This window comes from Panthera tigris, chromosome A1, assembly GCF_018350195.1.
Source record: "Panthera tigris isolate Pti1 chromosome A1, P.tigris_Pti1_mat1.1, whole genome shotgun sequence".
Classification (NCBI taxonomy): Eukaryota; Metazoa; Chordata; class Mammalia; order Carnivora; family Felidae; genus Panthera; species Panthera tigris.
The window spans coordinates 238,100,570-238,124,839 of NC_056660.1; the positions used below are offsets into that span (position 1 = coordinate 238,100,570).

Consider the following 24,270-nt stretch of genomic DNA (forward strand, 5'->3'; position numbering starts at 1 on the left):
GCAGCAAAAGTCACAAGTTATTTCCTCCTCCTTCTCCGACCCCACCGATTGTAAACCCAAACACAGTCCTAGTAAAAACTGTTAAGTACCAGAGTAGTAGCAGAAGAGAGAAACCTAGTTTAAAACAACACTAAATACTTGGCCCAGTGCACATGTCCATGCTATTATTTTATTGCTACTATTAGTAAGAATCAGGGCCACAGACAGCTGGTCTTCCAGGAGTCCCAAGAAATACAATTTTGTTTTTCTAAAGTAATCTCAGGGCGCCTCAGTGGCTCAGTCGGTTGAGTGTCCAACTTGATCTCAGCTCAGGTCTTGATCTCAGGGTCAAGAGTTCAAGCCCCATGCTGGGCTTCATGCTGGGCACAGAGCCTACTCAAAGAAAAATAAAAAGCAATCTCTATACCCAACCCAGGGCTCTAATTCACGACTCTGAGATCAAGAGTTGCACGCTCTACTGACTGAGCCAGCCATGTGCCCCCCCCCCCTGCCAGGAGTACACTTTAGACTTGCCCAGTCCCCACCTGTCTTATCCCCCCAATTAAACCTTACTTTCTCCAACCAGCATTCAAGTTAAGCTATCCATTTCTTACTTTTTATTGTTTTAATATTGCACTATCTGAATATACTATTATTTCTCATTATTTAGACTTATGTTTACATCCATTTTTCCGTTTAGACACAATGTAATCTTCAAAAGTATGTATTATTTATTTTTCAGTTTATAACACATAGTTTTAGAACAAAGTATCTGTGTAGCTAAGTGCCTGAAGAATGTTGCTGCATACTGAATACAGGCTACAACAGTATTTAGGGTGGCTTTTACTGGTTCCTGGAAAGTTACCCCACACTCTGCTATCTCTATGAGGAAATATGTTCCAAATACTGGAAAAAACAGTTCAATTCATTCCAGTTTTGGAATACTACCTGTATACAACCTGCGTACCACCTACAGTGTGCCAGGAAAGAAAACAAAATTATAAAATCACTGTGTTCTTTTTCATCTTACTTTTATCCTCTTCCCTAAATTTTGAGCATTTAAAGGCCAATGTTCTTCTGTCCTGCACATTCATGCCACCAGCAAAGCTCATCATCATACTTAACGAGGCCCACGCCAAGGATGCAGCAGGGCCAGGAGAATCAGTCCAGAGATAGGCTCATTTTAGATTGGGAAAGTACAGTGAAGACAAACTATGATGGGGGCCAGAGGATTAGGTGGGTGCTCAGAGAAGACCTGAGTGTGACCGGAGCGGCAGAGCGATAAGAGGCCCCAGGAGGGACTCTGGCAGTGGGGGTGGAGGCAGTGTGGGAACACACTCCCAAGGCGAGTAAGCCAGGTGGGTGCAAGGAGCAGAAAGAGACAGGAACATGGCTGGCGTGCAGTGAGAAGGCCTGTGGCAGAAGACTGAGCACTGCTGTGCAGGCGCCAAAACCATTAAGGGGGCCCCTTTCTCTTACCTGGGCTGCGACGGTGTGTGATCTCGTAGGAAAGAGCTTTGTGACGCAGGCCGTGTTAAACCCTGCCTCGGAAAGGCCAAACGCAGCTCGCAGGCCTGCCCCTCCAGCGCCTACCACCACCGCATCAAATTCGTGGTCCACTACCGGGTATTGCGCAGAAATCTGGAAGGAACAATTCACCTGTCAACCACCCATTTACCGATGCCACACACTGGGACGGTGGGTGCAGCGCAAGAGCTCAGACAAAATGGAAGAAGCGATGAAAGAGCAACCGCAGCAGAGGGGCCTCCCCCCGTGCCAGGACCCAGAGTGCGCGGCTGGCACACCCCACACCGACGGGACCGAAACACAGACCCGACGAAGAGGGAGCACGCATCCTAGCACCTGGGACACCCACCATGAAGTGAAATGTTGAAAACAAGAGGTACGGCCTCAAAGCAGGGAACCGTGGAAGCAAAGGAAAGCAACGACCCAAATCAAAATATTAGTTCTAAATACGGCTTTCCTACTCCGTTATCCTTTCTGTTCATCTTTTTCCGCTGACAGCCATATATTCATACACATGCTTGTGTGAATCTAAGCTCATAATGCAGTATACAGATCATGATTCTCCACCTGTGGTCAGCAAGTTTCTCAAGAAAAGGTTAATTTTTTTTTTTAATGTTTATTTATTTCTTGAAGGAGAGAGAGACAGAGTGCAAGCAGGGGAGGGACAGAGAGAGGGAGACCCAGAATCGAAAGCTGTCAGCACAGAGCCTGATGCGGGGCTCCAACTCCCAAACCGCGAGATCATGAACTGGGCTGAAGTCGGATGCTTAACCGACTGAGCCGCCCAGGTGCCCCAATATGTTGTTTTAATTAGGTAGGCACATTCCGATTCATCTGGGCAACTGCCTCAGCACTGAGGACCACCACCCTGTTTCAGGACCATGTTTGTGTTGGACTGAGAAGGTGCCAACTAGTATTCAGTAACTATTGTGAGCTTGTGAGAAAAGAATTTGTAAACAAATTTTAGTGCCTTCAGCAGAGGACAGAACAGACCCGGTAAACGCCAAGAGCCTACACACAAGTGGCTTCAGGGTCCTATGTCATCTGTCACAATGAATAATGTTCAGTGGTCACTGGTATTTTATTATTTTGCTGCTTTAAATTTTAATCTGGTTTATAGATACTTAAGAACTATAAGCAAAAAATGTTAGTAACTATGCTTACATTTGTACTACAGTTAAGTGCCATGCACTAAAAATAATTAGAGCATTATTGGAACCAGAATGTTTTCCTTTAAATAAGACCTGTGTATTACTCCAATATATTGAAGACTGGCATAGATCATTATTCCTCTAAGACAAGCATATCATTTACAAGGGAACAAAAAGTTGTAAACTTACTGAATCTGAAACTTTAGCTGAAGACCTCTTATTCCCATCAATAGTGAAGTGAAAACCGCAGGTGCCTGCCTGCCATGTCGCGGGCCACTGCTGAGACAGAGATGGAGAGATGGAGAGCACGTAAGTGTCTTAAAAGAATAACAAATCACCAAAATTTCCCAAGTCATCAACCTTTTTATGCATCCAGCTGCTCCTTCACCTAGACAGCTCACCTGGGGTCCTCTATGTAACCCTGCAGGGTAGAAGCGGACTAAGGACCCAGGGCAGGCCCAAGTGGCAAGGAGTTGGCACTCCAAGAAAAGCTCTTCTAGATGAAGCTTGTCTCCAAGCAGGACACGCACAGACTCAGCAGGAAATGAAAAGGACACAATGTCACGTTAATTTCTTAATTTATGGTTTTTAGTGGACAATGGGAAACCCATCTATTTTGTGAAAGTGGTAGTTTACAATGAAGCACTTTTACTGGACCCATCATGACCCTCTTCACACTATAGCACCACACGTCTGCAAGGTTTTGTGGTTCACTGGAAAAGGCCTGGGACAGTGTATTGGGAGATCCATCTTTTACAAGAGGCTCTACTGCTTACCCCGACACTGGGTACCAGTGGGACCAACCAACCCTTCACTGTGAATGTGAAGACTCCAGGCCTAGAGATGCTCCTGCTCCACCACTCTCCACACCTGCGCTGGGCTGTAGCCACATCCCCTCTCCTGTCATACTCCAGGGTGCTGTTCCCTGTCTGAACACTCGTCCCTGGCCATTCCCTGGCTAATCTCTACAACTCTCCAAGTGTTGGCTTAAATGTTCCACCCTATGAACGTTTACTCAAGATAATTGGTATTAATGAAATCACAGCCCAGCCTGAGAGGCCATCTTCTTTATATGAAAACCAACTTATAAGGCATGTCTTTCTGTTCTACTGACTGCATTTTAGAGGGCTACTGATAAAATGAAGTCTTAGCGATTTCACGAACAGTTTTAGGAATTAAGTATGTTTAACAACGACAAAGGGGATATGAGAGATGTCTTCGAGTATTCTGCAGTTTGGAAGAGATGCTATTTATTCTGTGGGGTAAAAAAATTATTCTGTAGGACAAACAAGTGGAGAATTCAGGGAGGAGAATTTGGCAAAATACAAAATGAACTCTGAGTGGTTTTGAACAGAAGGACTTTCTTTGAAGATTAATGGCCTCAGGCCAGGCTGGAGGGCTTGGCCGCTTGCAAATGGAGCAAATGGAGCAGGTGGCTCCAACCTCTAGACTTTCTTTAGCACTTAGGGGCACCCGAGTGGCTCAGTCAGTTAAGCAACTGACTCTTGGTTTTGGCCCAGGTCACGATCTCACAGTTCATGAGTTCTAGGCCTGCATCTGGGCTCTGTGCTGACAGTGCAGAGCTTGCTTGGGATGCTCACTCTCTCCCTCTCTCTCTCTGCCCCTCCCCACCTCTCTCTCTCTCAAGAATAACTTAAAAATATTTTTTTAGACTTTCTTAAGCACTGAGACCAAATGATGCCTGCCACAAATAGTTGACTTTATGCTAACAGTTCCAATTACAAAGAAGTTTCCTGAATTTCTAAGTAGATCTGAACTGATAAATGCAATATTCTTGAATTCTCCAATTTCAACTTTAAGTATATATGTATTTTTTAATGTTTATTTATTTTTGAGAAAGAGAGAGCACAAGCCAGGGAGGGGCAGAGAGAGAGGGAGACACAGAATCTGAAGCAGACTCCAGGCTCTTAGCTGTCAGCACAGAACCCAACACAGGGCTCGAACTCATGGACCACAAGACCATGATGTGGGCTAAAGTCAGATGCTTAACCGACTAAGCCACCCAAGCGCCCCTAAGTACTTTTGTTTTTATTGACATAAGTCAACTTTTTGTCCAGTAAACGAATTTAAAAACTTAAAAAGAATATTCTTCTGCTTTAGTATAATTTTTAAATGGTAAAAATCACATCTTAACAAAGAACCAAGTCAGCAAAATACAAATGTTCATGAAATTTTAATAAAGTACAAGATAAAGGTAATAGTTCCAAAAAAGAACAGTACATTTTACAATACCAAACTGAAATCAAAATAGAAACAGAGAGCCTGTCTCAGCCCCACCACCAACCAAGTGGGAAGGCAAGCCAAGAACACCACGCAACTGTCCCACCTCATCTCCCTCAGAGCGACCCACTGGCTCCACAGCACATCTCTGAGTAATGAAGAAAACTTGAAATTGTTTGGGAATTCCAACAATCCAAATGGCCACATGCACAATTATAAAGTTGTGGTGACAGTACATGGAGAGATTGATCCTATTACAGGAATAGTTATGAAAGTGACTGACCTCAAAGAGTATATGGAGGAGGCAATTATGGAGCCCCTTGATCATAAGAATCTGCATTTGAACATTCCGTACTTTGCAGATGTTGTAAGCATGACAGAAAAAGTAGCTGTATATATTTGGGAAAGCCTCCAGAAATTTCTTCCTCTGGGAGTTCTTTTTAAAAGTATATGGGTAGGGGCGCCTGGGTGGCGCAGTCGGTTAAGCGTCCGACTTCAGCCAGGTCACGATCTCGCGGTCCGTGAGTTCGAGCCCCGCGTCAGGCTCTGGGCTGATGGCTCGGAGCCTGGAGCCTGTTTCTGATTCTGTGTCTCCCTCTCTCTCTGCCCCTCCCCCGTTCATGCTCTGTCTCTCTCTGTCCCAAAAATAAATAAAAAACGTTGGAAAAAAAAAAATTAAAAGTATATGGGGGTGCCCGGGTGGCTCAGTCAGATAAGCATCTGACTTCGGCTCAGGTCATGATATCACGGGTTCATGGGTTCAAGCCCTGTGTCGGGCTCTGTGCTGACAGCTCAGAGCCTGGAGCCTGCTTAGGATTCTGTGCCTCCCTCTCTCTCTGTCCCTCCCCCGTTCGCACTGTATCTCTCAAAAATAAAACAAACATTAAAAATAAGATTAAAAAAAATAAAAGTATATGAAATTGACAATAATATTGTAGTCTATAAAGGAAGATAGCTTTTAGGGGTTAATATTGCAGAAAGATTAATTTCTTTCCATATTTGAAAAAAAGGTCTTTATCTCCTTGGACTGTTAAGAAGTCATCACATAATTGTTACACCTCCAATTGTGCTCTGGAGTGCCTGATTTATTGAAATCATTGTGTGTAAGACCCATTGTGAATTCTAAACGATTTTAAAATCAAACTTGTAAAACAACCTAAGTACCATTTAGAGTCTTTTATCTATAGATTAAAAATCCCTTCATTTTCAGTAAAATGTTGTGATGTGGAATAGAAAGGTAAAACAAATGAATTTTTGTTTTTCCATTAGCTCGTATTTAGTATTCATCTTTTTTCTTGGTATAATACGAATGGTCAAAAATGTTTTTAAGACTTATAGTAGGTGAAACTTAAAAACAAACAAAACCAAAAACAGGACCACACAATCCAGAAACACAGATGACAGACACTTCTTCCTTAATTACATCTTGGGTGTGCTAAAGGCACAAGTTTATTCAGTGAAAGTGAGACACACAAATCCCCTCAGGCGATTCGTTGTAGGTGGATGTACGAGGATTGAAGGAAACAGTGCTTTGGTGCACGTGCAGTTTTGCATAACTTGTTAAAGTATGAAATGCTAATGAGGAACAGCACATTCATTGAACATTTGTTGGAATATGAGTCGACTATTTATTATGTATATTTGTCTATGTTTCCAGATTTTATGGCCACCTGAACAATTTTAATTCAGAAAACTGAAGATTAATCACATATTAAATCCTATAAAAATAATCAACATGAAAAGGACATATTATACTGTAAAGCGTCTTTTATATAGTTTTTCCTAATCGATCCCATTTTTGTTCTGATCATTAAACTTACCTGCTTAAGTTGAACTGTAAAAAAGTAAAATAGTAACAGTGAGATTCCCTAAGTATTTATTTCTTCTTTCTAGGATGCTCACGTTAAATATAGACAGACACACACGGCCATCTCAAACACTGGCAGCTGTTATAATGAAATCTTTAACAAATTGTCATACTATCTCCCTGTGGAAAATAGAATACTAGCTTTTTATCTAAATCGGATTTGAGGAGCAATTTTAGAATCTGGAGAGCCCAAAATTAACCCAATTTGTCTATAAATAAAACTATTTTTTGAAGTAAAACTATCAAACATTTTCCAACAGGGAAACGTAAAGAAGCGTGAGGAAATCTGCCTTGGAGGCAGAATTAAAAGAAACAGAGCTTTTAATGACATGAAAGCACAAGTGAATGACTTAAATGGTAAAAGGGAGAAAACTGAAGAGAAGGGCAGAGATATTGAAAACCTTAATCTAGCGAAGTACGGGTCCCCATCTGATAGCATTCACCTACGAATTGCAGACAAGAAACTATTTGTAAGTACAATCTGTATAATAAGAAAAGCAGCCCATAAAGGCTCTGAAAGTGCCTTGGAAGGCCATGGGAAGAACTGAGGATGGGGGAAGATGGTTTAAGGTAACTGAGTCCTCATTCAGAGCCGCAAGTCAAAGTCCAAAATGGATGAAAATAAGCCTGCACATTTGCTAGAGACATGGAGGTAAACACCAGCGGCCAGTAACAGAAACAATTCAGAAGTGATTTCACTGGGGAACAGGTCTGAGGTTAGGAGAGGGTCTCAATCCTTTTCATTTATAAAGCCTCTGTATTCCTTGAGGTTTTTTTTTTATAACTATGTGTAATTATTTTCATTAGAAGTTTAAAGGTTTTTAAAACAGGGATGCTTAGAATACAATTCACAAGATTATCGAGCACAGGCTGTAGGTGTAGGTCCTGGCTAGAATGATCACCACACCAGGGCGTCACAGGCTACCTCACAGAACCCTCCTGCAAGAGAAATGGAGTCTATCCAGGGTCTGAACTCTGGTCTGCCTGGCTGGCACCAGATTCAGTACACTCCCCCTAGGTAAGGAGCCTTAGGAAAAATCTCTGGGACTCCAAAATAAGATGCATATCCAGATTACATATCAAAACCAAGCCACAATTTTTCCAGTGAACCAGGAAAAACATCCCACAGAATGCAGAAATGAATGCCACAGCCGTATAATTCCCCCAAAAAGGAAAACAAAAAAGGTTACCACAATGGCCTAAATAGTGTAATTCTAGATACATCATTAAACCCAATTCAAAACAATACATTCAAAGAAAAGAAACTGACTCTAGAACAGTACTTTGGATATCCATGTTAAAGAATTTGAAAAATCTCATCTGAAGCAATTAACCAGCAACTATTTAAGGACCTTGCTTTTACTTTTCCTTTCAATACACCAGAACAGTCTGCAAATTATGTCAGTGCAGTAAGATAACTAAAAATGAAACCAACGCAAAATAGGTTTGATGATTTTGCAACTTGAAAGCAGCTGTAAATATAAACTGCCTTGGAAACACCAGAGAATTGAACAAAATTAAATCCAGAAAAATTCTCTGTGGATTTTCTTCAAATTACCCTCATCATCTACTCTCCGTGCACATTTCTCAGTTGGTGATCATACATTTTGTTGTTGTTGTTCTAAGTTGACGCTTTTGTTTTTGCCAATCCTAAATTCCACTACACATATTGCTTGGGGGCAGAATTAATTTCCACAGGAAAAGCTATCTTCATCAAGATAAAAAGAAGGGTAAATGCTGGCAGCTAATAGTTGATTCAACCAAGATAACTTCCAATCAAGCCAATACAAAAGTACAGGTTTACACACTCTGACCAGTGGTGCTCAGAATCTCTTTCTCACTTGCAGCTAAGAGCTCAGAGCTAGAATTCTAGTCCAGTTTACATAAAGGACAACAAGGTCATAAACAAAGGGCAGGGAGGTGGTCTAGGGAGTTCCACAGACTGGAGGGGTCTCAGTCTGCACAAGAACGCTGGGGTGACGGGGCACACACACGTTTGGCTCTTCTCCCGGCACCGCCAGTTACTGGCCACTGCACTTAACAAGCAGGAGGCACTAAGAAGTCTGCTCACGTTTGCGAAGAATACCCCACTGCCCATCCAGCTTGTGGACTCAGAGCCCAAGATGGGTGGGGTGTGGAGAGTGGGGACCTCTGCTCAGGAAGCATCAACCACAGCAGCACGAGAAAGCACTGAAAACGTTCCCTGGCATTGGCAGGATGGCGAAGTTAACCTTCTCACATTTAACTTAATTTTTAGTGTCTGTATTTCAAAATGGAGAAAATTGCAGGTGTAATTACAGGCATAACTCCAGTCGATACTGCTGAATGCCTCGGTTCCCACTGGGATTTTCACTCTGTAATTACATTACTAAGTAGGTGGGCAGGCGGATCATATAAAAGAACCCAAACAACAACCCCTCCAAGTTTAGAGTGCTGAAATAAAACCTGAAAAGGTAGATCCTGAAGACGTAAGTGTAAGGAGTACATCTGACACAATCCGGTAAGCAAGGGCTCCAGAAGGCACAACCCTGACGGCCATCCACGACTGACCGGAGTCCGGGCAGACAACGCACGGGAAATCAGACTTCCGGGCGCCGTCGCCCGAACGTGGTCTGCGGTCAGAGCGCTGACGTTCTTCGCCTGGTTTTCTAATGTGCGCAAAAGGCCACCACACAAAACCCAAGATGAAGGTCCAAAAGTTGCCAGATCCCGGTGTGAAACACGGGTCTTCGCTTTCCCCGAAGACGCGCGGTTTTGCAAACAGTTGCCAGGCAAGCGCCAGCGCCGGTGTCAGACGTGCCTGCCACCTACCCTGCCTGGGGCGGGAGGGCCGAGCCCGGCCGGGTCCTCGGGGCTGCTGGCGCCCGACGGACCGTCCCCAGGGCGATCGGCACAGCGCCCGGCCAGCGCGCGCCTGCGGTTGCCGGCCCGCCTCCGCCGGAGATCTAAGGGCGCTTTTGGATTCAGAGGCCCGGGGCACCCACGGGCCGCCACCTGTCAGGGTGACCTCGGGCAAACACGCCTCCCCACGCGCCGAAGGCTGGGGCGGGGGCGACCTTAGTACTCTGGGGAAGGGTCCCCGGGGACGGCAAGCGGGGTCATGACCTTCACCGGGACGCGACTCGCTGGCTTCAGAAGGAGTCCCGCGGCCCTCCGGGTCGGCCCCACTCCTTCGGGCGGCCTCCTCACCGCATCCTCCCCAAGACCCTCGCGACCTCGTCCCGGTCCGGCGCCGGGGGGACTCGGCGTCCGCTCCGCCCCGTGGGAAGTCCTGCCCCTCCTCGGCTCCCCGCGCCCTGCCCGCCCCACGGCGCCGACTCACCGCCCTAGTCAGTGCCAGGCGCCGGGCGCCCAGCAGCCGCGACACCACCCGGACCCCCGACATGTCTGCCTTACACGGTGCTGTCCCACCAACCCCCGCGCCAGACTGCGCCTGCGCACCTAGTAGCGCCCAGGCCCGGACAAGGGGACACCGCGCCTGCGCACCACGCCGCGACCCCGGGGCGTGAGGGGGTTTCGCGCCTGCGCACAGGATCAGACAGTGGCGGTAAACGGACCCGGGGCCCGGCGCTCCCCGCCCGGGGGTAGGTCGGAGGGCCTGTCCGTGATCGAAGCGGGACCAGGGCCTGGGCTGCATTTGGGAGAGGCTGGGTGAGGTCGGGGGTTCCGGGAGTAGGTTGCGGTTCCGGGGGTAGGCCGGGGGCCTGAGGGGAGATCGGGGGTTCCGGGGGTAGGCCGGGGGCCTGAGAGGAAGTCTGGGATTCCGGGGGTAGGTCGGGGGTAGGTCGGGGGTAGGCCGGGGGCCTGAGGGGAGTTCGGGGTTCCTGGGGTAGGTTGAGGTTCCAGGATTAGGTCGGGGGCCTGAGGGGAGGTCAGGGGGGCCGGGAGTAGGTTGGGGATCAGGGGTGTCGGGTGTTCCGGAGGTAGCTCCGGAGGGTGGCCAGGGGTAGGTTGCGGATCAGGGGTTCCGGGGGGCAGGTCAGGAGGGCGGGGGTGGCGCTGGGGTCGGAGTAAGGCAGGGCGCCAGGCTGTGTTCAGGGATTCCGGAGATAGTGTTCCCGGGCGCAGTCGACTCGGGGCGGGGGGCTCCAGCGGTGGAGAGGGCAGCTCCCGAGGTTTAAGTGTCTTCGCCAAGTCGCCTGATTTCGCCTCAGATTTAGGAAGTGTTTTTAATTTTCGTGTGTGTTTATGTAAGTTACCTGAAATCTTTTGTGGAAGGAGGTGGCATGGGAAATCAATAGTTTTAGTCGTTTAGTCGTTATCCTGCTTTTCGTTTTGTATTGTTAGCATCTTTTTCGTGCACAATTTTGTGCAATATAATTTCGGATTATTTTACTGAGTAAGTTTACAATGATCCATTCCCATTTTATTGGCATTTAGGTTGTTTCCAAGTCTTTGCTAGTACTAAATAAGACCATAAAGAATACAATTGTGTATAACCCTTTGTCTTTATTTAGGATTCGGCTGCTTTTATTAGGATTGTATGTTTCCTCAGGCCCTGTGCGCCCCCCCCCCCCACCAAGGGGACTTTACTGGCTTGAAGGAAATGAACACTGTCCTTCCCAGCCCTACTTTGAGAGTTTTGCAGTTTAGTACTTTCAGATAACTAGTTTTTTGTTGTATAGTTACCACAAACTCCTTAACATAATTTTTTTGGCATTTCTTTATTGCCAGTTAGAATTCTTTATCTTTAGATGTTAAGTATTTATTGAAAACCCCATTAAAATCTTTCGAAATTGAATTAGATTCCTTTTTTCCTGTGTTTGCTTTATTTCTTTTGTAATCAGTGTGTATTATTTGTGGCCATCACATAGAGATAAGCTGAAAGTCTCATTGCTCTATTTTGTGAAAATGCCCAACCTCCTGTGGATACTTAGTAAATTGGTACATTTCATACTAACATTAGACCCCAGGCTAGTTACTGAGACACAGCATGAGCTCTAAGTGTGGTGTTTGTGGGGAGGCAGGAGAGCCTTCCTAGCCTGTTCCCATTTCCCCAACACACCGCTGACTGGACCTGTCAATGTCATTCATTTGCTGAAGCAGCCAGTGGTTTCACACCTTCCTACTGATAGTCTTTGTATACAGCCATACTCTAAAGCTTGTTCGTGTTGGAGACCTTATCTCTTTCTCCTTCTACTTCACTTGTTTGGGACGTGTCTTTGCCCCCACTGTATCATGGGGAGTTGCTATTGTTTGAGGCCTTGTTGTTTTCTTCTTTTAATCCTGTAAGACTCAGTGCTATGTGGCTGGCTCATAGGTAGAATTGAGCCAAGAGGATGACACGATTGTGCCAGATGTATTTTATTCCTTTCATGTGATTAATGATTTTATTATTCACTTCAAGGTATATCTCCATGAATAATTTAAATGACCCTCCAAATTGGAATATCCGGCCTAATTCCAGGGCTGATGGGGGTGATGGAAGCAGATGGAATTATGCCTTGTTGGTTCCAATGCTGGGATTGGCTGCTTTTCGTAAGTCATGGTTTTCCTAACATTTGCATTTTGGGGACTGAAAGTGTGGAGCCCAAAGACTTTGGCCTTTGGGCACGGACAGATGCCAGTGTACATTCTAGTGTTATCCATACAGTGAGTCTTGAGCAAATTACTCAACCCCCTGAGCCTTGGTTTCCCTATCCGTTGAAGCTAGCTAATCATAATTACCTCGATGCGTTGTGAAGGCTAAATAAAACAGGATATTCAGAAGCATCGTGTGTGGGGTGAGTTTTAGTAACTGTTAGCTCCCATTTCAGACTTCACTGCTCTGAAGGGGGCTCTCTTGCTTCAGTTGCCCTCATAAGGACTGACAGGGAAGAATAAATAAAACAGGCATAAAAGAAAACCTTTTTGGTTGTCTTTAGAAAATCAGCCTTTGGGAGACTATCCATTCAGCCTCTGCTCAGCCTTGGCCACATTCTTTCTAGTTTGAACTGACTTTGTACCACTTTGGGGAAATGACCAATTGCCAGTTATAAGTATTCCAGCCCTTAGCTTTTATTTTCCACTACAGCGATACATTTCCCGATGTTCAGGAATTGATTTTATATTTTGTCATATCCCACAGTTCTGGGTTGGCAGTTAAGAATATGAGAAACTGAGGGGCACCTGGGTGGCTCAGTTGGTTAAGCATCCGACTTTGGCTCAGGTCATGATCTCACGACTCGTGAGTTCGAGCCCTGCATCTGGCTCTGTGCTGACAGCTCAGAGCCTGGAGCCTGCTTCAGATTCTGTGTCTCCCTCTCTCTCTGCCCCTCCCCTGCTTGCACTCTGTTTCTCTGTCTGCCAAAAATAAATAAATATTTAAAAAAATTTTTTTAATTAAAAGAGAATATGAGAAACTGAATAATTGAATGGAAGAAAAGTCCAAGCTGCCCTCTATTAGCAGTGGTACTTTTTACGGAGTGTCTTTTTATGTGCCTGGATTTCTCAGGTCGAAGGGCTTACCATAGAGGAAGTGAAGGGTGAGGAGAGTAGCATTTATCAGTTGTTCACTTATCACCTGTAATGTTGACTGTGCCAGGAGGCTAATTAAGACCCATATTTGGCATTATAATTTCTAAACTATGTAATAATATGTTACTGGAGAATCTTTATAAGAATGCCAAGTTAAAAGTTTTCTCATATCATGTTACCTAAACAAGACAACCAAGAAGAAAAGGCACAGTATTCCATGAACCTTGTCAGGGACAAAAAGCAACATTTCAAAAGTCCGAGAAGGCAAGAACCTCAAAAGTAAAAGTTGTTATGAAAAACTATAAAAGTTAACGAGTCTGGAAAACAAAGGGAACATGAGAGTCCCTCCAGGGCCTGTCCCAGCCTCAAAACTAATTAATCGTAGTTAGTCAGTGTAAGGTTAAGCCTTCCAATTCACTCACCCTAGCCACAGGCAACAGGTAGCGTTCCTGAGGGTTAGGAGTGCTTTGCAAGATGGCAGGCTTCTAAGTGGCAACACCCTTAGGGCTGGGTTTGGGTCTGCCCAGGCTCTGACCTAGAAGCTGGCACTGTGCAGAACACTGAATCATAAAAAGCATTTGCTCTTGTCAGCCTCCCTGAGAATCAACGGTTAGTTTTTTTAGAAAAATGCCAAAATGGGGGCGCGTGTCTGGCTCATTCGGTTGGGTGTCCAACTTCAGCCCAGGTCATGATCTCGCGGTTTGTGGGTTCGAGCCCTGCATTGGGCTCTGTGTGGACAACTCAGAGCCTGCAGCCTGCTTTGGATTCTGTGTCCCTCTCTCTCTACCCCTCCCCCACTTGCATTCTCTCTCTCTCTCTGTCTCTCTCAAAAATAAGTAAACATTAAAAAACTTTTTTAATAAAAAAAAAATGCCAAAATGTTTTCCCAAGTGGCTGTACCATTTTGCATCCTCAGCAGCAGTGTGTGAGTGATCCAGTTTCTTGGCATCCTCAACAGCGTTTGGGGAGGTCACTGTTGTTTTTATTTTACGCCCATTTTAGCTTTAATTTGCATTTCCCTAATGGCTGATAACGTTGCCTTTTCCATGAAGTGTCTGTTCCAGTCTTACAGTGATTTTTTAGTTGTGTTGTCTTTTCGTGTTGAGTTTGAGAGTTTTTACTATATTCTAGATTCTCATACTTTGCGAGGTATCTGGTTTGCCAGTATCTTCTTCCACTCTGTAACTTGTCTTTTCGTTCTTTTAACGGAGGCTTTCACAGAGCAAAAGTTTTAATTTTGATGGCGTCCAGTGTGTCACTTTTTCTTTCATGGGTCATGCTTTTCCTCCTGAGAGCTCTTCACCTATCCGTAGATCCTGAAGATTCTTGTTTCTTGATAGTTTAGTCTTAACGTTTTGCACGTAAATCCACGATCCATTTTGAGTTAATTTTTTTTTTATGAGTATAAGGTATGAGATTTAATGTTTTCTTCCTTCCTTTCCAATCTGTTTGTCTTTTATTTCCTTTTCCTCTTTTTTCTTGCACTGGCTAACGTTTACAGGCCTCCCTTGAGAAGTTCCTATCTTAGAGGAAGAGCGTTCAGTCTGTACCGTTAAGTGCACTGTTAGCTGTGGGTCTTCACAGGTGTTCCTTTTCAAGGCGAGGAAGGTCCTCTCTGTTTTTATGTTTCTTTCTGTGTTTTTATCATGAATGGGTGTTCAATTTTGTCAAATGTTTTTCTGTAGCAATTGATAGGATCATGTGATTTTCTTCGTTAGACTACTCATGTCGGATTACACTGATGGGTTTTTGAATATTGAAGCCGTCTTACATTTTAGGAATAATCTCCACTTGGTCATGCCATGTAATCCTTCTCACACATTGTAGAATTACATTTGTTAGTGTTTTATGTCTGTGTTCATCTGCATTTTATTATTTTAGCCATTTGTCGGGGTTCTCCCTTCTCCACACTTTTTTTCCTGTGTTTTTTTATTTCATTTATTGTGTTTTTCAGTTTTAAATTTTTCATTTTTTTTTTTTTTTTTATCTTCTATTTCTTTGCTTAGGCTGTATATTATCATGCCTGCTTTAAACTCTTTGTCAGGTAATCCTAACGTCTCTGTCATCTCGGTATTGGAATCTACCAATACTCTTTTTAAATTCAATTTGAGATATTTCCGATTTGGGGTATGGAGAGTGATTTTTTTTTTGTTTTTGTTTTTAAACTGCTCAGTGGGGAAGAGGATGCTATTCTTTTTTTTTTTTTTTTTTAACGTTTATTTATTTATTTTGAGAGAGCGTGAGTGGAGGAGGGAGAGAGAATGCCAAGTAGGCTCTGCACTTACAACACAGAGCCTGACCTGGGGCTCAGTCTCACAAACCATGATGTCATGACCTGAGGTGAACTCAAGAGTCAGACGCTGAACAGACTGAGCCACCCAGGCACCCCGGAAAAGCGATTTTCAACTGAAACCTGTGCATTTTGGCTGTTAGGAGCCTGACGCTTTATTTGGACATTTTGTGGCAGGCTTCTCGGACAGGCCTCTGGCAGGGGAAGGGTGGTGCTGCCGCCTCGCTCTCCGCTATGGATGCAAGTCCGGGCTCTCCACTCGGCCACTGGTCCACAGATGCAGAAGGAAGGATCGATCCCCTCATTATCACTGGGCAGGAGGTACAGCTCCCCCAGGTCTCCACCAATGCTCCCTGGCTGGGAGAGGTGGGAGGGTCTTGTTACTCCCCATTCTCTGGGGACATGGCGCCTCTGACACCATCCCCCTGAGTGGGAGGGGTACCCATCAGCCTCCACTCCAGCGAGTGAGGTGGGGATGGAGCCACAGCGACTGTGCTGTTTGGTGGGAGTAGAGTGGTTATCGTCCAAGCTCTCTGTCTTGCTAGGCCACCTTCCTAGTCCTTTGGCCAGGGAGAGCAGACTTTTGCTGGGGCTTTTTAAAAGAACGTCTTCACCGTTGCCATTTCACCTCCAAGTCTGGGATGTGTGAGGCAAATGAAACTCCGGGGGACTCACCATCACGGTGTTCCTTGGGTGCCAAGGTCCCTGGCCAGTCTGCCTGCGGTTCTCTACCTTCGAGAGTCTTCTTATGTTTGTTGTATGTACGATGGCCAGGGTTTCTTTTTCTTTTCTTTTCTTTTTTTTTTTTTACAGAACTAAACTGAAATTTATTAGTATTTCACTCTTAACATTTCTTATCAACAAATGAGATTCATGAGCCAAAAACCCAAAATAAAACTAAAAAGAGAGAAAAGCATATAAAACTAAATCTTGATCCCAGCGTTAACAGTTGAACAGAGAATGTGATATTTAAATTCTTAGCACATGATAGAGCCTGGGTGGCTCAGTCGGGAGTCCAAATTCAGCTCAGGTCATGATTTAGTGGTTCATGGGTTCGGGCCTCATGTCAGGCTCTGTGCTGACAGCTCAGAGCCTGGAGCCTGCTTTGGATTCTGTGTCTCCCTTGCTCTCTGCCCCTCCCCCACTCTTCTCCCTCTCTTTCTCTCTCCCTCAAAAATGAATAAACATTAAAAAATAATAATAAATAAATTCTTAGCAGATGATAAAGTTGTGTAGAAACTAAAGACTTACAAATTATTTGAAACCTAGAATCACTGACCAGACGTTACACAGTTGGATCACGGGAAAACAGCAGAAAGGGGTTACGAGTGAACCTACACTGTTCTAGCTGCACCCCATGCTCTTCTCAGAGGAAAGCCTGGCATTGATTAGATAGTGGGCCAGACTAATAACTGGCAGCAGAACCAGTGATAGTAATCTGCTTAGCAGAAGAGCCTTCCACTGGATTGGCAATTTTGATCTGGGCCCCGGGCATCTGGCAGATCTCATTAATGCTGGCGCCTTGGTACCTGATTATGCAGCCAATTATTTGGAATGGTGAGTTCATGGGCAGTTTGAATAGATGCATCCAAACTTGCCCAATAGCCTTTCACCTCTGGAGAGCTGGAGTGAATTCCGGCCAATCCAGTCCCGCCGTGCATCATGGCAAAGCGAGACTATCGTCTTGCCACCTGGTTTGGCTTGGCCAGATCAAGCGGAGAAATGGCATGTTGTCCTTGAATTGAGTATGCATCTAGAGGTGGTCCCTCCAGGTCATGGGTGGCATGGGGGTAGCCCACAGACTCGCTGCACCGATCTTAGCTGTCCACACAGATGACTGGAGAGCCGGCCGGCATGGGCTGGTACAGAGTAGTGATGACTCTGCCTTGGACAGACGGGGAGAGTGTCTCCAGCATCACCAGACACATCTGCTTGACACACTTGGTGACAGGCTGCAGCACACCAGTGATGGTAATGGCACGCTCGGTGGTTTTGGGCAGCATGCCCCTCGCCGCCTGGACCTGGGGCCCCCAGGGTGTCTGTCTTATATCTGCCTTTTCCAGTCAGGGAGCCACACTGGGTAGCTGGCACCACCAACCTCAGGGTAACTGGGGGCCTACTGGCCACTATGCTGTTGGTCATGGAGCTGTTAATATCTTCTTCCAGCATGTCAATGATCATAGCAAAGGCCTTACAGATGACATTGGTGGGGCGGGTGGAGTAATGATTCTGTCTGGACAATTCTCCTCCCAGGTGTTGATCTGATGTTCATACGCCACTCTCCTCATGGATCCTCTTAACCAACTCCCCTTTCTTCCCAACGATGCTTCCTATTTCCTTTCCATGCGTAGCAGCCAAATGGTGAGAGTCACATTTAGTTCACTTTTAATCACACTGGCGTCCAAGGGGAGCAGCGGGTGGTGTTCAGGGGAGTTCCCGGGTTTCTGGCAATACTCAGGAGGAAGAATAGGAAAGAGTACTTCTATATCTTTAAGCAGGATCCCCAACTTTCTTCTCTGCCTTCTGAAACTGGGACTGCAAACAGTTTTGTCTAGCCAGAGTCCTAAGGCAGAGTTCTCCAAGATCAGACCCAGACTGAAGGTTTCTCGGACTTCCAGGGCGCCTGGGTGGCTCTGTTGGTTAACCACCCAACTCTGGTTTCAGTTCAGGTAACGATCTCACGGTTTGGGGGTTTGAGCCTCATATTGGGCTCTGGCTTACAGCATGGAGCCAGCTTGGGATTCTCTCTTTCCCCCTCTCTCTGCACCTTTCCTGCTCACTCACTCTCTCTAAATAAATATTTAAAAACAAAAACATTAAAAAAAAAAATTTCTCAGACTTCCATTCTGCCTCCACACTTTCCTCTGCACACCTCCCTGGTAATCTTACCTATATGTGTCCTGTCCCTGTCCCATCTCTTCATGGAGGCCTTCGTGATTCAGTGCCACCTACCCCAAACTTCCCAGTCATCAGCCTGCACCGCGTGGCCTGATGTTCAGTTCTGTGTGTTCTGTATCAGTCGCCACTTGTTCTGTGTTTCAGTCGTGGTGCTTTTATTAGATCATACCTGGATTAAGGCAGGAGTGGCTCCCTGACTCTGGTTCCCTCCCTGACCCTCTGCTCTCTCTTGCACCCCCAACTCTCCTACTTCTTATGAGCGTCTGTGAGGACTTCTGTTCAGCACCTGCTGACGTCCAGAGTCTGCTCCAGCTCCTCCTTGACATGATCCCTGCAGCCCAGGCCTGTCGGCTCCTGGAAGCAGTCGGCTCAGAACACGTGGTGCCCGCTCCTGCCCCTGTTTGTTCTACCTACAGGGACCTTTCCTACCAGCTGCTCCTCATTCTTCCAGACCTGTGCCCTCCCTGACTGCACTCCACGCTGAAATAGTCCTTTCCTCCCCTCTTCACACATACCTCTCTGTGCTGATCAAATGGTATTGTAACTGTTGCTCTACTGGTCACTTCCCCTGCCTGTGAACTTGGGCCAGAGGAAGACATAAAGATGTGCTTTCAAGTGTCAGTTACCAAGTGAAATAGGACTAGAGGCTGTTTTTAGTTGAGGAAGGAATACATTTGTTTCTATGCTTATAGAATTGGGGTGGCCGCAGGCGTCATAGACCAGTGAAGATTCCCAAGGGACCTGGGAGAAGGAGAACCAAATCGCAAGGACACCAGCTTGAGTGCTGGGGGATGGAAACCCCCAGAGAACCTCCCCGGGGCTGAAATTTGTCCACACAGCAGAGGGCAGAGGCCTGGCTGCCCCTCGGTCTGCCCCATGTTTGTGACGTTCGAGTTTCCCTGCTGGGGAAAGGGGGCCAGGCCTGTCTTGAGGTTGAACCTCTTACTCCACCTTATTTTTATGCACCCCTCGTCAGAATAGAAGCAAGCCTCTTGGACTTCAGCTGCTTACTAGTGATGACCAGGCAAGGCTGAGTGCACTTTGAAATTACTCAGTTCTGTAATCACCAGCCAACAATACATGAAGCATAGCTATATTGACTTTTATTTATTTATTTATTTATTTATTTATTTATTTATTTATAAGTTTGTTTATTTATCTTGAGAGAGAGAGAGTGTGTGCACGCGCGTGGGGTAGAGTTAGAGAGAGAGGGAGACGGAGAGTCCCAAGCAGGCTCCGTGCTGTCAGTGCAGAGCCTGACACGGGGCTCGAACTCACAAACCACGAGATCATGACCTGAGCTGAGATCAAGAGTCGGACACTTAACTGACAGAGCCACGCAGGCGCTCCGAACTTTTAAACCTTGCCAGTAGCATATGCACTGTAGTCAGAGTGGGCAGTGGCGGTGGGTTTGAGAGCAAAAGAAAGCAGTGGTAGATTTGCTTTGCTGTAGGAGATGAGGCTGAAAAGGGAACTGTCAGCAGCCTTGTCACACTTGCCTTTTGGGAACCCCTGTCTGATTTTAAGATGTGGACTTCGCTTGCTATGTGGTTTCATACCAAATGTCATCTGTATCTCTCAGGGCTTAAGATTTTATTGAAATGTTGTTCTTAGCTGCTTTATGCTTTTTTGTTTCCATGCTTTTTAAAAATAAAGCTTCTAGAACTTCAACTCTGACTTTTCATTAAATGTCTCTTCTAATTTATTGCTGTCAGGTTGGATTTGGTCTAGGGAGTCCCAGAAAGAAATAGAAAAAGAGAGAGAAGCGTACCGTCAGAGAACGGCTGCTTTCCAGCGGGATCTTGAAGCGAAGTACCACGCCGTGATCTCAGAAAACCGGCGTGCGGTTGCTCACTTGTCTTTGGAACTTGAAAAAGAACAAAACAGAACGACTAGTTACCGAGAAGCCCTTATCTCTCAGGGGCGCAAGTTGGTAGAAGAAAAGAAGCTTCTGGAACAGGAGCGGGCTCAGGTCATGCAAGAAAAGAGACAGCTGCAGCCCTTGAGAAGCACATACCTGAGCTTCCTGGAAAAGGAAGAAGACTGGCAGAGGAGGGCCAGGCTTGTGCTGAGAGAGTTTGAAGATGCTCTTACGGAAAGACAGAGCATCTACTGCAGCCTGCTCCTCCCTCGCAGCAGGCGGCTGGAAATAGAGAAGAGGTTACTGGTCCGGGCATCCGCTGACCCAGTTGCCGCCGAGCTGCACATGGCAGCCGGCTTGACCGACATATTTAAGCACGACACATACTGTGGCGATGTCTGGAATACCAACAGACGCCAGAATGGGAGACTCATGTGGTTGTATCTCAAATACTGGGAACTGATTGTTGAACTGAAGAAGTACAAGGCGGTCGAGAAAGCCATACTAGAGAAGTAGGGCAGGAGTGAGGCGTGCCTCTTCACCGCGCTGCGGCATTTCGGGGTATCATTTTCTGGTTTCCTTCTGCTACGTGCGCGTGTAGCACTGTCGACCGAGTGTTCTTCCACTCCCACCACCCTCTGAGCGGGACACAGGGTCCCGCTTCCTTGATGCTTTTCGGCTCTTCAAGATGCAGTTTCTCAGGAGGATTTTTTTTAAGCTGTAATATTTTATTAGGCTGAACAGTGTAACCTCATATCTGCGCTATAGGGTAGGATTGTTTTTAAGAAAGTCAAGTACAGTACTGATTCTCAGTAGTGTTCTGTCTGTTTTTATCACTCCGTAAATAAATTCCGTTTTCTCCTCCAATTTTCTCTTTCCTAGAATTATAAATAAAAGTTGTCAGGTAACAGAACTGCCTAATGATGATGACAGAAAATAGTAATACTATTGAGGATTCATGCTATTGTGAGGGTCTCTCCCACCAAAGGGAAAGAAAGTGTTTCCTGTATTCAGTTGATAACCTTGGTATGTGTTTCGCATCTGGCTTGTGTCCATGTTCAGTTAACACATGCTATGTATTTGCAATGACATCTAATAAAAACACTTGCCATATAAAAGCAACAATGCCACTTACGTGTGTAATTCTTCACTCTTTATAAAATGTTTTTGCATAGATTATCTCCCGTTTCGCCACAAACTAAAAAAAGGTAGGCACTCGTGGTCCATTTTTCACAAAGCTAATGTGAATCAGCCTTTCACACATCGCCCCATAATCCCACCCCTAATCTTAGCAGTACATGGGAAGGGTGTGTAGTAAATGCAGCAGCAGGAAAGGCACATGGGACCAAGTGAGGAGCTTATGCAGCTTCCAGAGTCATCTCCCAGGGGGGTCATGGGCGTGCTCCCCTGTCCCCCACACCGGCAAGGACTATGAACTGTCACCAACCTGGGACCCCAGAGACAGCCCAGGGTCTGTGTTGACGGCTGGTCATGTGGGTGCCCTCTGCCCGGAGTCCCAGACTGCAGACTCGCAGAAGGGAAGTCAGTGTTACCTCAAACTGCACAGTTTAGACACTGGGCTGCTCTTACTGGTCGTGGCGGAGGGACCCTCCCCAGATCCAGGTTCCCTGTGCCAGCCAGGGACCAGCCTTGCAGCAGTCCTTCGGAAGACCTGTGGCCTTCGTACAGGCGAGGCAGCTGCGCTAGGGTCAGGAGAGGCTGCCCGGGCAGTGTGGCCCCGGAACTGCCGGTAGCTTACACCCAGTTGCTTGGTTGTGAGAGGCCCAGGAGCAGCTAGATTGAGGTCTGCTTTTGAACCCTGTTTCCACCCAGCCTTCCCGCCTGTCTGTGGTAGGGAGACAAACTTGTACAAATGCAGGCTGACAAAAAACGTTTAATAGCAGGGGAATATCACGAGCTGGATTCGGGCTAGGGACCAAGTTTTGCCGAGTACTTAGCGGCACTCTGGATCTGCATCATTTATGCTTGTGTGTGGTTTTGAATCACTGGGAGCATTTCAGACATGAGAAAGTGGCTCAGAGCTGCAGTAAGTCCCCCCGAGTAGCCGGGGTCCCCCGCCCCAGGCTCTGCTCTTAGCTGCTGTGCTCTGCGCAGGACAGTTGCCTGCTTTTCTTCTCCAGCGACTCCTAATGTCACCTTTCTGCTCCATTGCCACTCCTCGATCCAAACAGAAATAACTTATTCAGGTAAACCTGAACTAAAAAACTCTGGTTATTTGTATTTGCTGGTGCATTATATCCTTGCCTGGAGTGGTGTACATTCAGTCTTACTCTGATTTTTCAGGTGTCCTTGCATAAACCACTTAATTCTTTCCCCTTGGTTTTTTCTTTAAAATGAGGAAAGTTCAGCCAGCCATTCGGCAGGTAACTTTCAAGGTGAATTATTAACCCTCATCCTATTTTCTAATATCCAATGTGCTCTCAGCCTAGCCTCCGATAGCTCGATAACTATGTTCAGATAATTCAAGGCAGTTTAGACACTGGCTTGATACTGCAAAATCAGAAAGACAAACTTTCTACAGAAAGTTATGTTAGGCCACGTTTGCATCTTGTGGCACAGCTGCCTTCCATTAGCAAGTTTCATTGAGGGTTAGTCTGATGCCATCCCTTTTTCACGCTGATTTTTTATTAGGCTCGAAATGTTTACACCATGTCGTGCCTATGTGATGACTTCACAGATACAGCAAAATATGTGTGGACTAAGACGCTACAGTAGAACATTACTGAAAGAAAAGGGTTTAAAACAGGAAAAGGATCGGAGCCAGGAGCTGTTTGATACGTGTGCAAGATTTGTGGGGACTTGAGAGTCAAACATCATCATTTGTCCAGGCTGCTTTCTGGAAGTTCTCAGACTGACGCTCCTGTCCCTGGAGGGAGCCTGTCTCTGTGGCAGTCAAGAAGAGGGGTCATTTCACAGCCTGTGATTTTAATTGATTTGGGGACACCAGGTTATTGGGGGTGGGGTTGCAGTGATTTCCACAGGAAGGGCTTGGACGGGGCAGGGGCGGGGCTGTGTTCAGCCTCTGCTTCCTGTGGAAGTGCCTACTTCAGTGTGCTTCACTTTGGAATAAAGTTGGAAGGCACAGGGTTTGACCTGAATGTCCCCAAAATGAAACAGTGCTATAGATTAATCCCACTCAATTTATGTTAAACATGCCTTCCCCGCCTTGTTAAAGTTCAAAGAGACAGATCAGAATTCTTCCACGTATTTCTTTGTGTGTTTACAGTTGTGTCTGTCTATAACATGTATACGGGCTGGCAGAGGAAGTTGTTGATTTCATGATGACAAAGTAATTCTGCAAACGCACCAACGATGCGTAGTTATGACAGGGAAGTCTTCACCCAAGAACCTGTGTTTTTGAAAAGAGAAGTTATATTTAATTAAACTACGTAATGGAGGGGCGCCTGGGTGGCTTGGTCGGTTAAGCGTCCGACTTCGGCTCAGGTCATGATCTCAAGGTCTGTGGGTTCGAGCCCCGCGTCAGGCTCTGTGCTGACGGCTCAGAGCCTGGAGCCTGTTTCGGATTCTGTGTCTCCCTCTCTCTCTGCCCCTCCCCTGTTCATGCTCTGTCTCTCTCTGTCTCAAAAATAAATAAACGTTAAAAAAAATAAAAAAATAAATAAACTACGTAATGGAGTATTTCTGTGTGGGATTGTTCAAAGGTCTGATGGCCGAACAGTTTACCAAGATCATCTCTTTAAGGAGAGGGAGGAAAAGTTTGTCATTAGTTCCTCCGTTTTAGTGTCACTTCAGGAAAGCCGATCTGCAGTAGACACGCGGGCACTGGTAAAGACTCAGCCACGGCGTGTGCTCACTAGGCTATCTTGTGAGGGAGCAGGGGACCCCACCCAGCTCAGCCGGAGCTGGAGAGGCCAGAGAGATGTCACAGAGCTTGCCGGGAGGGCTGTGCGCAGCCAGAGCCGGGCCTCCGGATGTGCCCGGCCCCGCCTAAGTGGGCTGTTGCTCACCGACACAAGGT

The 24,270-nt window shown here is 46.1% G+C and overlaps 2 protein-coding genes and 1 pseudogene across 4 annotated transcripts in view; 1 reads left to right on the forward strand and 2 right to left on the reverse strand.

Moving 5' to 3' along the window:
• SDHA (succinate dehydrogenase complex flavoprotein subunit A) overlaps positions 1–10,205 on the reverse strand; it is a 30,137-nt gene extending 19,932 nt beyond the window's left edge. The window contains exons 1-3 of one of the 2 annotated variants that reach the window (XM_007087278.3): positions 10,088–10,205; positions 2,847–2,933; positions 1,459–1,620 (exon numbers count right to left, since the gene is read on the reverse strand). In XM_007087278.3, the coding sequence (XP_007087340.2) occupies positions 1,459–1,620; positions 2,847–2,933; positions 10,088–10,150 (312 nt within the window). In that variant the 5' untranslated portion in view covers positions 10,151–10,205. Of the gene's footprint in view, positions 1–1,458; positions 1,621–2,846; positions 2,937–10,087 lie in introns of both variants that reach the window. The other variant, XM_007087277.3, reaches the window with a different exon arrangement.
• Positions 10,206–10,254: 49 nt separating this feature from the next.
• CCDC127 (coiled-coil domain containing 127) lies at positions 10,255–21,400 on the forward strand. 2 transcript variants are annotated; one of them, XM_007087275.3, is made up of 3 exons: positions 10,255–10,349; positions 12,113–12,243; positions 20,125–21,400. In XM_007087275.3, exons 2-3 carry the CDS (start codon positions 12,123–12,125, stop codon positions 20,784–20,786), a joined length of 783 nt encoding a protein of 260 aa, XP_007087337.1. In that variant the 5' UTR covers positions 10,255–10,349; positions 12,113–12,122; the 3' UTR covers positions 20,787–21,400. The 2 variants fall into 2 exon arrangements, with proteins under 2 accessions (XP_007087337.1, XP_007087338.1); XM_007087276.3 differs by having other exon boundaries at positions 10,284–10,416.
• Positions 17,253–18,171, reverse strand: LOC102952267 (annotated as a pseudogene).
• Positions 21,401–24,270: the final 2,870 nt, after the last annotated feature.